The sequence below is a fragment of the Mchenga conophoros genome, linkage group LG17 (assembly GCF_057382185.1).
Source record: "Mchenga conophoros isolate Kocher_MC1m ecotype Shallow Benthic linkage group LG17, M_conophoros_male_GT1.1, whole genome shotgun sequence".
NCBI classification, from domain to species: Eukaryota; Metazoa; Chordata; class Actinopteri; order Cichliformes; family Cichlidae; genus Mchenga; species Mchenga conophoros.
In genome coordinates, this window is record NC_140542.1 from 27,848,110 (window position 1) to 27,860,225 (window position 12,116).

Genomic DNA, 12,116 nt, shown 5'->3' on the forward strand with positions numbered 1-12,116 from the left:
ACTATGTGAATAAATAAGACACAGATATGTAATGTGAGAATGATATTGTGAAATAATTGAACACATTTTGAAATAAATGCTCATTATTGTGAAATATATTCCATTCTGCTATATAAATTTACATATTATTGTGAAATATTATTTCATGGTCTTTATTTTTCACAATGACAGATTATTCCTGAGGCATTTTATTTATTTCCAGCCGTTTTTATTCCAAAATGTCCTTTTTTTCAAAGTCAGTCTTTATTTCAAAATCCCGTTTTTCCCGATGGCCTATTTATTTCATAATGCGACTTTTCAGCAGAATGACTTTGTCTGTCAATCAAGAGAGACAGGGCGGAGCCACTCGTGTGATTGGTTGCTCCTTTACTCAGACATAAGTAATAGCACATGAATTGTCGATTTAGGTTTAATGGAGCAATGCGTCTCCTATGCAGCTGGCGGCAGTATGCAGCTCAAGATAAACTTAAGGCACCGACAAATGCAAAACACTGGGCGCGAATAACGTTACAGGTGTATCAATTCTTGTGAAGGGCATGGCTGCAGGAAACAAGTCCGTTTCTGAGTTACTCAGAGAAGTTGCTAACCGCTTAGATTGTACGTCTTCACCTCAGTCTGAGAGAGTGTTGCAGCAGCATACTGGAGATGAAGCGGTCCCTGGTCCAAGTTCTCATCCAAACATCACAATGTTAACGTTAGCAAACGCTAACGCTATCACAGCTAGCTCCACTCCACGAAACGCTGTTAAGGGTAAGTAACGATGTTATTACTTCTTGGTTAGTCTGTCTGCCAAAAATGAGCTTTTTAATCAGTTCAGTCACAAATTTTTTATACTGTTTTTTATCATAGCAAAGAACTTAATAAATTAGGTAAGAGAAGATAATCGTCTTCTGGGTTAATGTCTGTATCACTGTTTACATTGTTGTAGGTAATAGTTAAATCATGTCGTTTTAAAGTGTCTTATTTTCTCTGCTAATATGGAAGTCAAGTAATCTATGTGAATGAAAATAAAGCAATTCTAGTTCAATGTAGTGATTTTGTAAGCGGGTATAATACTTGCAAATTAAGTAGCAATTAATCTAAGCTTTTAGAATGTTTTCTATAATATTGTTTTTCCCTTTTTAAAGCTGAAGTCGCAAGACTGTTTGCCCCTTACAGAGTGAGGCCTTCCTCAGCGCCACTTTCATCTCTGACCTCGCATTCTTCCAAGAAAGCATGCCGCTCCATTTACACACACACCTTCTTCTGTTTACATGATCATATGTCAGACACAGTGCCAGCTAAAGCAGTCAAATTTGACCTAGCAGCAGCTGGACTTGGAGAGAAACGGATTTCATTCCAAGGTGATGCTACATGTCATTTGTTAATATTTCAAGATTCAGTTTAACTACATTTTTACTGTTATATGTACCATTTTTGTAGTAATGTACAGCAAGTAATGTGTTTTATAGGAAGGGATGATGACCCAGAAGTGGTCAAGGCAAAGATTGAGGATACCTTCCCTCAGCTTAAAGACACCGGAGGGTTTGAACTGCTGAGAATCTCTGGTACAACACGAAGCCGTAACCTGTGCACAATCCCAAGCCCAGACACTGGATATACAGTGCGATATCTCCGCAGTCCATTGAGTGGAATTGGACAAGCTTTGATCTATATAAGGCCACTGCAGAAAAGTATTGATTTGGAAGACGTGAGTAATGACTAGGGTTAGAATATGTTATTTGCATGTATTAATAAACTAGTTCAAATGGCTAGCTAAGCTCAACTATGTGTCAAATCACTTTAGCTGTCAGCTGGTTAGAAACATGACTGCATATGAGTAATAATGGTTCTGAATGTGTATGTAAGCAATTCTTAGAAAAGGTTTAGAAGGAGATATGTAATTTTGTGTTTACAATTTGTTTCTGCTTCTCACGTTGGCAAATGCGATTGCAGAACTGTCAAAACATTTTTTATCACAGTATGCACCAAATGTATATATATATTTTTATCTCCATATTCTCTGTAGAGCCTGACAACCCTCCAGCAACACGGACCCCCCACAAAATGCCTGAATTGTGACATTAACATTCCTTTAAATAAAATGAAAAACCACATCACTAAATGCACAAGGTAAGGAACATCTTTGATTTTCTATATATTTTAGTATATAGTGTGGAAACTAAGTAAGTCCACTTTGTATATATTGGTGATGGATGCTGAAATCTCTGCCAATCCCTCTCACAGTTCATTGAGTGGTGCTGAACCTCAGTCTGTTACTGAAAGTCAGGCTAGGCAGACTCGTAGTACAACAGCAAGGTCAGAGGTCCCATCCTGTAGCAACAGTGATGCCTGGAATCTGTCCTGCGGGGTAGAGGAACCAGATAGTATCATCTTGGAATCCACCATAACCTCAGCAAGAGCAGAGCAATCGTCAGGTGATATGGTGGTAGTGCAGGAAGATGCATCTCATCAAGATGAGGAAAAGTCACTTCTAGGGGAAAAACCAGGTAGTGACAGGAATTAAGTTAGGAAGATACCAGACAAATGGCAAAAAATACATATATTTTATTTCTTTTGATTCATGTGATCCATACAAATGTGTACCTTTCAGAGTGGAAATGTGAACAAGATGCAACCAGAGCAGCCTGGCTCTACAAGTCCGAGTTACTTTCAAAGTATGAGACCAGAAAGGCAGTAGTCCTGCAAATGGACTTGCGGGAAAGTATTGTGGATCAACAGAGATCACTTATCTCCCTCTACAAAGCTCCAAAGGTAGAGTGGGCGGGCCCTGTCAGCTGCAAACTGGAAGGTATTTTTTCTGTATTGTGAAAACATTAGAAATCCAGTGACTGACTAATCCGAAACTTCACAAGTTTTTTTTTTCCTTCTTCCTTTTAGGGGATGTTGCTGTTGGAGAAGGGGTGAAGAGATTCTTCTTCTCAAAGGCAGTTTCTCTAGTACAGTCTGGTTTGCATTTGAATTTTGGTATGTATGAAACTAGACTGGGCACATGTATAGTGGATTAAATAAGAGAATATTTATTCATGTAAAGAAAATGTATTTGTTATGTAAATGAGTTAATTGTGTTAAAATTACTGCCTGGATTTCTCATACTCACCATAACCTAGATGTACTCTTTTCAGGGAACACAGATCTTACAAGACTGTTTGACGGTGAGCCAGAACACTTGACTCCATCCACTTCTCAGACCTTGCTTGAGAGTGACATGTTTTTGGTGGCAGGTAAGAAAGTTATGTACAGAAATAAGAGGAATAGTAATTTAAAATAATACATGTGCAGCACTAAAGGAAAAAGCATTACTTGTGTTACATTATCCTAACTGTAACCATAAAGATGAAAACTAGATTGAATACAGTTACAAAACTGTTTGTCTTTACCCCCATGCAATGTTAGGCTAAGTGAATTTATTATGTTTGATCTTAGGAAGAATAATGGGACATTCATTCATTCATGGTGGACCGTGTGTGTCTGGTATAAGTCCTGCAATCATCCATGTCCTTTTTGGTGGCTCACCTGAAACAGCTACAGTTCAGATTGAGGATTGCCCTGATATTGATATCCGCAGCACTATTCAGCTGGTTTGCATTTTTGTACCATTATTTTAAAGAATTACTATTTCACTAAATATTAAATTTAGAGACAAGATTGAATAGCCATCAGTACCTACTACTGACTAATTTTTTTCCCCTCTGTCCTAGCTTGATGGCACTGCTGAATTAACAGAACTGGAACGAAGAAATGTTCTCGAGCTAGCCCTGGCTTGGGACCTGCCAGGTGTCACACAAACCAATAGAAAGTGGCTGTATGAACGTCTGCTATTCCACGCTGTGAGTACGGACTTACTCTCCCCAATAAATGTAAATTTTAAATAGAAAAGCAAATCAAACCTTTGGATGTGAATAAGTACATTTTTCATATACATTAAAAAAATCTCTTTGGAGGCCATTTGAAATGCTTTATCAGTACAGTGGATGTTCTTTAAGTATTTAACATTTAAAGTGTGTTTTACTTTACGGACTCACACTTCAGTTTTGGTTTGGTCTCACTGTTGTAGGTCATAACACGAACAAGCCGTCAAGTCAAGCAGCTGAGGAAAGGGCTTAAGGAGACCATGGTATGGCCGCTTCTGACAGAAAGATCAGACATCATTCCTCTTTTCTTACCAAGGGAATCAGAGACTGCTCCCTGTTGTGAGGTAAAGTCAGGTCACATCTTTTAACATCTGAATAGTAAAGGTATTTGGTTAATTTATGAAGGATGAACATTAATTGTTGACACAAAACATCAATATACTATTTTGTATGCTTGGGCTAGTCGAACAGCTGGGTTACATTTAATAAAAATACACCTAATGTTGCTGACGCTCTTAAGACTACAAGATAAGTAAAGATATAAAATGACAAATTAAGTTTATTTTATCTTGTAGCATTTAAGAGAAAAAATTAACCAAGGTGAACTATTTTATGCAGTCTATTCTAGAAAGGATAGTGTGGCCTGCCACAGAAGATGAAGATGAGGAGGAAGAGGAATGCTCTCTTGAGGATAAATGCAGAGTGGCAGGCTACCTTCGGTCCTTCATTGAAAATGGTAAGTCTGCTGCGATAGGTATTTTGCTATTGGTTTTCTCTGATTATACTTTGGTAAATTACATACAGTCCAGTGATCTCGGGTCATTAACAAAGTACACTATAGTATAATTTTGTTTTCTTATTTGCTCCATACTGCCTCCATGCAATACATAAAAAACAGAGTGATGGCATTATCATTTGCATTATAATTGTATGCAACTACTTTTAGCTTTGTTACCATAAAAATATCTATGACAGCTACAACAGCAATTTGAGTGGGGCAAAAATGTCTTGTGCTCTTTATGTAATTGTTCATCTTTTAAGGTATTTCTCCATAAAAGACTCAAAATAATGAATATAGGATGTCATTATAGCTCAAAACAATGTTCCATTGCAGCGTCTTGTGCACAACGAAAAGCCCTCATCAAGTTTTGGACAGGATGGGAAGTCTTGCCGAGAGAAATGACTGTGGAAGTGGTCAACAGCAGTCTTCCAAAGTCTTCCACCTGTTTTGAAGTACTACGTCTTCCTGCACACTACTGTACCTATGAATCATTTCTGATGGACATTGAGGTGTGTCTCAACTCTACTGACTCAGGTTTTGGTCTGGTTTAGGATTGATTCCATAACCACATGGTAAGATTAGACCATTTTTCTTTCTTGCATCACATTACTGTATTCAGTGTTCAAAGAAACGGACAATCTAGTGAGTTCTAGTTCCTTTAATACACTTGACAGTGTAAAATACACAGTACAGGTGTGCATTTATTGCTTTTTGTCAGTTTATATTAAAAAGAGTTCAGAAAACAAAATCAGTTGTTCACTGTACATTATAAATTACACATTATGTTTATTTTATTCTCGCTACTGGAAAATTTATTTGCATTAAGATTTTATACTACTGTACCGTGTGCATTGTATTAAATCTGCTCAGAGTTGACATGTACCGGTACTGTACATCCAAGAAATGAATATCAAATCAAATCACTTATTTTTATTATTATTAAAGTGACAGCTGTGTAAAACAAATCCTGTTTTATAGCCACTCACTGTTTTGTTGAAAATGAAATTGGTTATGCTGTTTTGAGTCAGTATTAGCTACAAAGCCATAGATGTAGAAACTTAAAAAAGGGGTGTGAACATATTGCACCTGCTTACTTTGAAGACTTACGGTGTGGTATCACACATAAGTTTGAGTGACTGAACAGTTTCACAGTAGGTATCCAAAGCTTGACTGAGTGAAACGTTGTTGTTTGGTAGCACAGCAAGCTCTCGTTCACTCAGTGCACGTGGGAGCTGAATCTCAGGAATGGTGATCTCATTTGATGGGCGGTGATTATGTGGTCCTGTCCAGTCCACACCATAATCCTCATCAACCTGAAAGAGCATGCACATGTTTTAAATCTAAACTGAAGAGGTGTTTCCTGCAGCTGTTCCTAGATGGACTTATTGAGTCTGTCAGGGCCTATGTGAGTTTCTTAGGCATAATTATTCATTCACCCATTCTAGGTCAGGATTGGTTCTCTTCAGGTATAACAAATTTAACTTTGTTTAAAGTATTGCCATCTATACCTGACAGATGGAATAAAAGGAGAGAATGGCTTGAGAGACATTTTCACTTACAGGAGAAATATTCGGTACACCAACTCGAACAGTAGAAATAAACTCACCTCAACTACAGATAGTAGAGTTTTACATAGAAGAACAAATACGGATCAAATAGTCATGTACCTGTGACAAATCTTGTCCCTCCTTTCTGTGCAGCAACCAGAGTTGCAGAGGTGAATGGTTGTTTGCTGTTCTGAGTCCGTGCTGATTCCATGCTTCCTGGAATGACTGAAGATGATGTTGAATGTGATGCAAAAAGCATCTGTGCAGTGCAAACAAGTCAATTTCTTCACCAGGGTTGAGCAGTCCTTGAATCTCCAGCTGGGTGAAGATTGTGTAGAAAAGGTCAAGGACGTTTTCATATACATCCCTCCACAGGCGCTCAATACTATAAGACACAGTGAAAACCAGTCAATTATGCTCAGAAACCATTTGTTTTATTACAATTGCATGTGTGAAAAAAATGTAAGACAGGCCATCAATTTACTTGTCCTTACCGCTGGTTGTGAACACTTCTGCCTGTAATGTGAGTTCCTGTTCTCCCCCATTGTCTGCACCATGAAATGTGCAACCTTCACATTTTCCCCTCCTTTGTCTGACCTGGAAAAAAAGTAGAGAAGTTTTGATCCGAGTCAGTGAGAGTAACAATCTGAATATAACTACTGTCCAATACAGAGTTTTTTGACATACTGTATTTGTTAAACACCTCTTACCGGACTCTTGACGGTATGCCATATTGTCTGATTGCTGACAAGAAACCATCAAAAACTGTTGTAGCTTTGTTGTTGGTGGCAGCTTTAAGGTAGACAATTAACCTAGAAAAACCATCTATCCCACCATGGACAACAAATCTCCATCTGACAAGGCAGAATTAAAAAAAAACAAAACAAGAAAAAACATTGTCATGTCCCCAGTAGGGCTGCCACGATTTGTCGACTAGTCACGATTACGTCGACTATCAAAATCGTCGACGAGTCGTTTGAAGCTTTGTAAGATCGCAAAAGACGCAGGAATAATAGCAGGATTTAAGAGTGTAATAACGGACTGAAACAGAAGATGGCAGCACTGCATGTACAAGGATGCCAGCTGCCGTTAAACCCCGAAGAAGAAGAAGAAGCAGCTGTGTCCCAGAATTCATAGCGCGGCCCAGCTTAGTTTCCAACAATGGCGGTAGCTAGTTAGTTTTAATATTACTCTTATTATTCTTTCTGGGTCACAAAATAAACGTTTAACATATTTTCAGGCGAGAATGTAGCTGTGTAAACCTCAAATATCGGCTCAGTTTATCAGGACACCACATATTTTCAAAAGCGCTCCGACGTTTTCGGAGACGTCTGTTACCCACTAGCTCGATAGCTAGTCGGGGGCTAGGTCACTAGCGCCGTGAGAACACCGGACTCCCGGCAAATTGTTTTCAAACCCACCGCCGTCTTTCACGACTCAGGTTAAATATATATAAGTCACTTAGATAAATTAAAAATGTTGTTGTTTGGCTTTTATTTTTTTTTTAGTATTTTATTTGTTCCTGAGTAAATCGGTTTGGCTGAGATTAAAGTTATAGTTTTTACACAGCTGAATAAACATCAAGCAGACAGCTGATTATCAGAAGTGTGAGATGCTGGAGAATATACTCCGGTGTCCTGTTATATTTTAGATAGCAAGGAGTTTATTAAACTTTACCAAAACAATCTGCAAATTTCATTAAAATTGAATAAACTATCATCTTGTCTTTATTTTTAGTTAGCACCTTAAAAGCTTAAAGCTGTAAGCTAATGATAGTTATATAAGAGCAGATGCTGCTGGTGCAATAAGCTGTAGTTTTACGTCCAGTGGAGGATGATCTGATTAGTCGACTAATCGCATAAATAATCGGTGACTAGTCGACTATCAAAATAATCGTTTGTGGCAGCCCTAGTCCCCAGTTACATACAAGCAAGACCAATATTTCAGTTCCATATAAAGTGACAACATGTTATAACAGGAATGTAAAAGAAATAATAGAAGGGAAACTTAAACACTTTACAGAAAGATCTGTAGTGCAAGGAATCACATGCATAATGTAAAGCCTCAGACATGACTATAGCAAATCCTGTAAATGGCCTTATATGACAGCATTTAAGATGACATTTACAAACTCAAGGCTTCATTTTACAATTTTATACATGCATTCTGTTACCTCAATGGAATAGGGAAAAGGTGATGCAAGTACTGACCGAATTAGTTTATGATTTCCATCGATATGCCAAAGGTGATTTGGTGCTGGTACACTGTACTGACGACGCCTTGCAGTCTGAATAGATAACCGTCGCATCATGACCCCTTCTGGATTGACTCGTCTCATTGAATCCATCAGTCGAAATCCTGATTAACAAACAGATCATGTCTTAGTACTAACAACTACAAAAAGACTGTATTGTAAACACTGTAATGCTTATGAGACAGATCTTCATTGCTTCAGGTAAGTATCCAGGTGCTGTACAGATTTACTAGGGACAGAGAATCATGTACAAACTGGTTCAAACAGGAACATAACTGCATAACAGTGATGCGAACATGCCTAGTCATTTTTGATGCCTACATTATAATATCACATCATGGCTACACTGACACATGCTTTCTGGGCCAGAAACTGGTGTTTGGATATTCAAACAATATCAGCTTACTTTGAATGTGTATGCCACTGGATCGTAGATGTCCCATCATCATTCTGCAGCCGGCATTTGGGTGATGACGCTGAATGTCCAGCACTTTTGCATCCAAGTCCTCATTCCCAATAGAAGAATACCTATCAGATTTTCTGCACATAATTTTTTTTTTTTTAGTATAACAGCAAGTCTCAACAAAACGTTTTCCTGAAAGAACCAAGGACGTAAATGTATTCTTGTTTTAGCTTTACTGAAGACACCAGAGAAAGTATGATATTTAAAACGCTGCTGTAATAGACAAAACCATTTCAATAAACTTGCTATTTAACATCAACTTTGTTATGTGTTATCAGAGAACAATTAGCTGCAAACAGCAATGAAACATTCAACTATGTACTATTTAAAGCACTAATGACCCTGCTGTCTACCAAGATGTGATAAGTAAGTAGACTGTGGAAAGCTGGTGGGTTTACTCTGTGTAAAAGGTTCCTACAGGTTCCACTGCCGCCAAGTCTCCGAGTTAACACACTCTAACAGCTAACACTGCGCCAGCTAAACGTGTCTCAACAACAAGATGGCGCCGATAGCATTAGCCGTAGCTGCCACGCTTATTTTAGACATTCACAATAAAAAAGTAAGCGATAATATTTCAATATCAAACGTCATAATTAAGGTCAACATCTAAATAATGCTGTGTACAGACTCACACAGGTGTTAAATTACAGCATAAACTTACCTTAGACCTTCCTCCGTCATTCTCCTCCTAATTGTGCTCGGAGACACAGAAAACATATCGGCAATTACCCCGATGGTTATACCGGACAGCACTAAAGTCCTGAGTGCTGCAGCCGGGATTTCAAGACGTGGACGACCAACATTTGAAGACTGTTCTTCCTCGGCGTATTCCAAACGAACACGGTGCTGAATTGATCTTAAACTTTCGACAATGGTGTCATCGATGCTAACATCTTGAAGAGCAATTATCATCCCAAGCATTTCAGAAACATCATCTAAACGACTCAAAACAGTATCTACAGGTAAATGATCCCTCTCTATCTGATCTGCTAAAATGAGCAGAATTGACTGAAGTTCACACCAGTCCGCCATCCTCCGTGACTTTTGACCTAGCACGTTTTTGCTACCTGTAGCAGCCGTCCGAGGAGCAGGTATCCAGGAAAACTAGTCGATAGTAAACGATCAGCCAATAGGCGCAAAGGTCAAGCCCACTCACACTGATTGACAGACAAAGTCATTCTGCTGAAAAGTCGCATTATGAAATAAATAGGCCATTGGGAAAAACGGGATTTTGAAATAAAGACTGACTTTGAAAAAAAGGACATTTTGGATTAAAAACGGCTGGGAATAAATAAAATACCTCAGGAATAATCTCTGTTATTGTGAAAAATAATGATCATGAAATAATATTTCACAATAACAAGTAAATTTTTATAGCAGAATGCAATATATTTCACAATAATGAGCTTTTTTTCAAAATGTGTTCAATTATTTCACAATATCATTCTCACATTACATATCTGTGTCTTATTTATTCACATAGTTATTTATTTCATCATGACTTATTTATTTATTTAATTTTGAACACTTTGGAGTTCCATATCCCCTGGGCTGTTGTGCAACCTGCAGTTCATCTATGAGAGTGAACCTGATGGCCTGAACCCAATACCGAGCAGCAAGTGCAAGTCATCATATTTCTTCATATTGGATTTTTTGCTGTTCTAAGGGGCCTGATGTGTGTTCATGTGAAATTAGATTACTGCCTGAAATTTGTACACCCTTCAGTGATGGTTCCAGTTAGCTGGAAGCTGACAGAGGATGTTAATTGACTTCTTTACTTGCAGCGGCGAGGCTGTTGATCAAGCTTTGGCATGCAACATGCCCTGGGAGGCGAGACATTTTCACACTTTAGGAGGATTTGCTGACAGTATCTGATTAGGCCACCCTCTGCTATCGTTACTGTGATTCATTGTCAGATAAGATACCCAAAACAAAAGACCCAGAATTTATTCCATTTTAATAGGATACATTTGAAAAGGGGATGATGATCAAATCCATCAGTGGACAAAAGAAATGATTAAATGTCAAGGTCGCTTCATTATTGCAAACTCTAAATAACAAAAGAACTGTGACAAGATAAAAGGGTTTGGGATGAAAAGGAAACGTGATAAGCAAGACAGAGCTCGATCTAAAGCCACATGTGTGCCTGCCAACCAAACTCTTGTGGAGCAGAAGAAAAAAAGACAGAGGTGTCAAAGGCGGAGAAAAATATAGTATGTTAGATACTGACAAGAGCAAAACAGGGAGAGGAGCTAATCGCGAATAGAGTGCAAGAAGCACAGGATGGAGAAGGGGTGAGTGTTTGACGGATTGTAGATAACACGGATAATACGACTGGCAGCAGAGTTATAAATAAAGTGAACACAGAGCAGGTTGGCACAGAGCATCGTGTACAGGTCAGGGCCTGGCAGAGATATCGTGCCGCTGTGCTCTTGTTAGAGCAGCTGTCTGACCTGCGCTTGTTCATGTTTGCGTGCAGCTGCTGTCAACACGCGTCATTTGCATTAACTGATAATCTCTGAGTCTGTAGGGAAACATTTCCAGCACTGACCTAATGCAGGGAGGTTGCGGCAGTTCATCATATACATGTCTGTTTCGGGCTGTTTGTGTGTGCATGAATATGTGATTAGGCAGATTTATTTGTAGCTAGTTTGAGAGTATTCAGGTGCAAATGAATGCACGTGTGTTTAAGTGTACATCAGTTTTCTGTATATATTGTGGTGTGATGTATTTGAATATGTACTGTAAATAATAGAACAGTAAAAAACTAATATTGTGAAAAAAATCATTTGAATCAAAATCAGGAGGTTGATGGTGGAAAGGCTGGCTGTTGGCAGAGCGCTGTATCAAAGCATATTAATGGGAAGTTGACTGGAAGGGAAAACTGTGGCAGGAGAAGGTGCATAAGCAACATGACTGACCGCAGTCTTAAGAGGATTATCAAGAAAAGTTGATTCAAGAACTTTGGAGAGCTTCAGAAGGAGCGGAGGGAGGGTGAGAAAAAGACCTGGACTGTTGCACGGTGGTCCAAAGAAAGTACATTTTTAATTTTGATGTCTTAGAGACTGGAGGAAAAGTAGAGAGGCAGAGATGTTTCCACAGGCTGTGATGATTTTGGGGGTCAGGTCATCAGCTGGTATTAGTGGTGGGTGGTCCACTTTGCATTATCAAGTCCTAAGTCAACACAGTTATTTACTAGGCCATTTTAGAGCAATTC

General features: G+C 38.6%; 1 protein-coding gene and 1 pseudogene across 2 annotated transcripts; one reads left to right on the forward strand and one right to left on the reverse strand.

The window, feature by feature from the left end:
- Positions 1-658: 658 nt before the first annotated feature.
- On the forward strand, positions 659-5,582 carry LOC146555644 (uncharacterized). The gene is made up of 13 exons (XM_085252600.1): positions 659-750; positions 1,128-1,343; positions 1,452-1,690; positions 2,009-2,112; positions 2,227-2,489; positions 2,594-2,791; positions 2,881-2,967; positions 3,126-3,224; positions 3,427-3,581; positions 3,702-3,830; positions 4,058-4,198; positions 4,473-4,590; positions 4,969-5,582. The coding sequence occupies exons 1-13, from the start codon at positions 687-689 to the stop codon at positions 5,184-5,186; spliced, it is 2,031 nt and encodes a 676-aa protein (XP_085108726.1). The 5' UTR covers positions 659-686; the 3' UTR covers positions 5,187-5,582.
- On the reverse strand, positions 5,284-9,930 carry LOC146555645 (uncharacterized; annotated as a pseudogene). Its single transcript, XR_014889288.1, has 7 exons — positions 9,561-9,930; positions 8,843-8,976; positions 8,393-8,540; positions 6,893-7,036; positions 6,677-6,779; positions 6,303-6,567; positions 5,284-5,948 (listed from the first exon to the last, which is right to left on the reverse strand). The product of XR_014889288.1 is annotated as an uncharacterized LOC146555645 (transcript).
- Positions 9,931-12,116: the final 2,186 nt, after the last annotated feature.

Bases quoted from the DNA above. Each gene is read 5' to 3' on its own strand.
- LOC146555644 (XM_085252600.1), top strand. From the start codon at position 687: ATGTTAACGTTAGCAAACGCTAACGCTATCACAGCTAGCTCCACTCCA. The intron at 1,344-1,451 runs GTGATGCTACAT...TGTGTTTTATAG, and splicing joins GAAACGGATTTCATTCCAAG to GAAGGGATGATGACCCAGAA. The intron at 4,199-4,472 runs GTAAAGTCAGGT...TATTTTATGCAG, and splicing joins AGACTGCTCCCTGTTGTGAG to TCTATTCTAGAAAGGATAGT.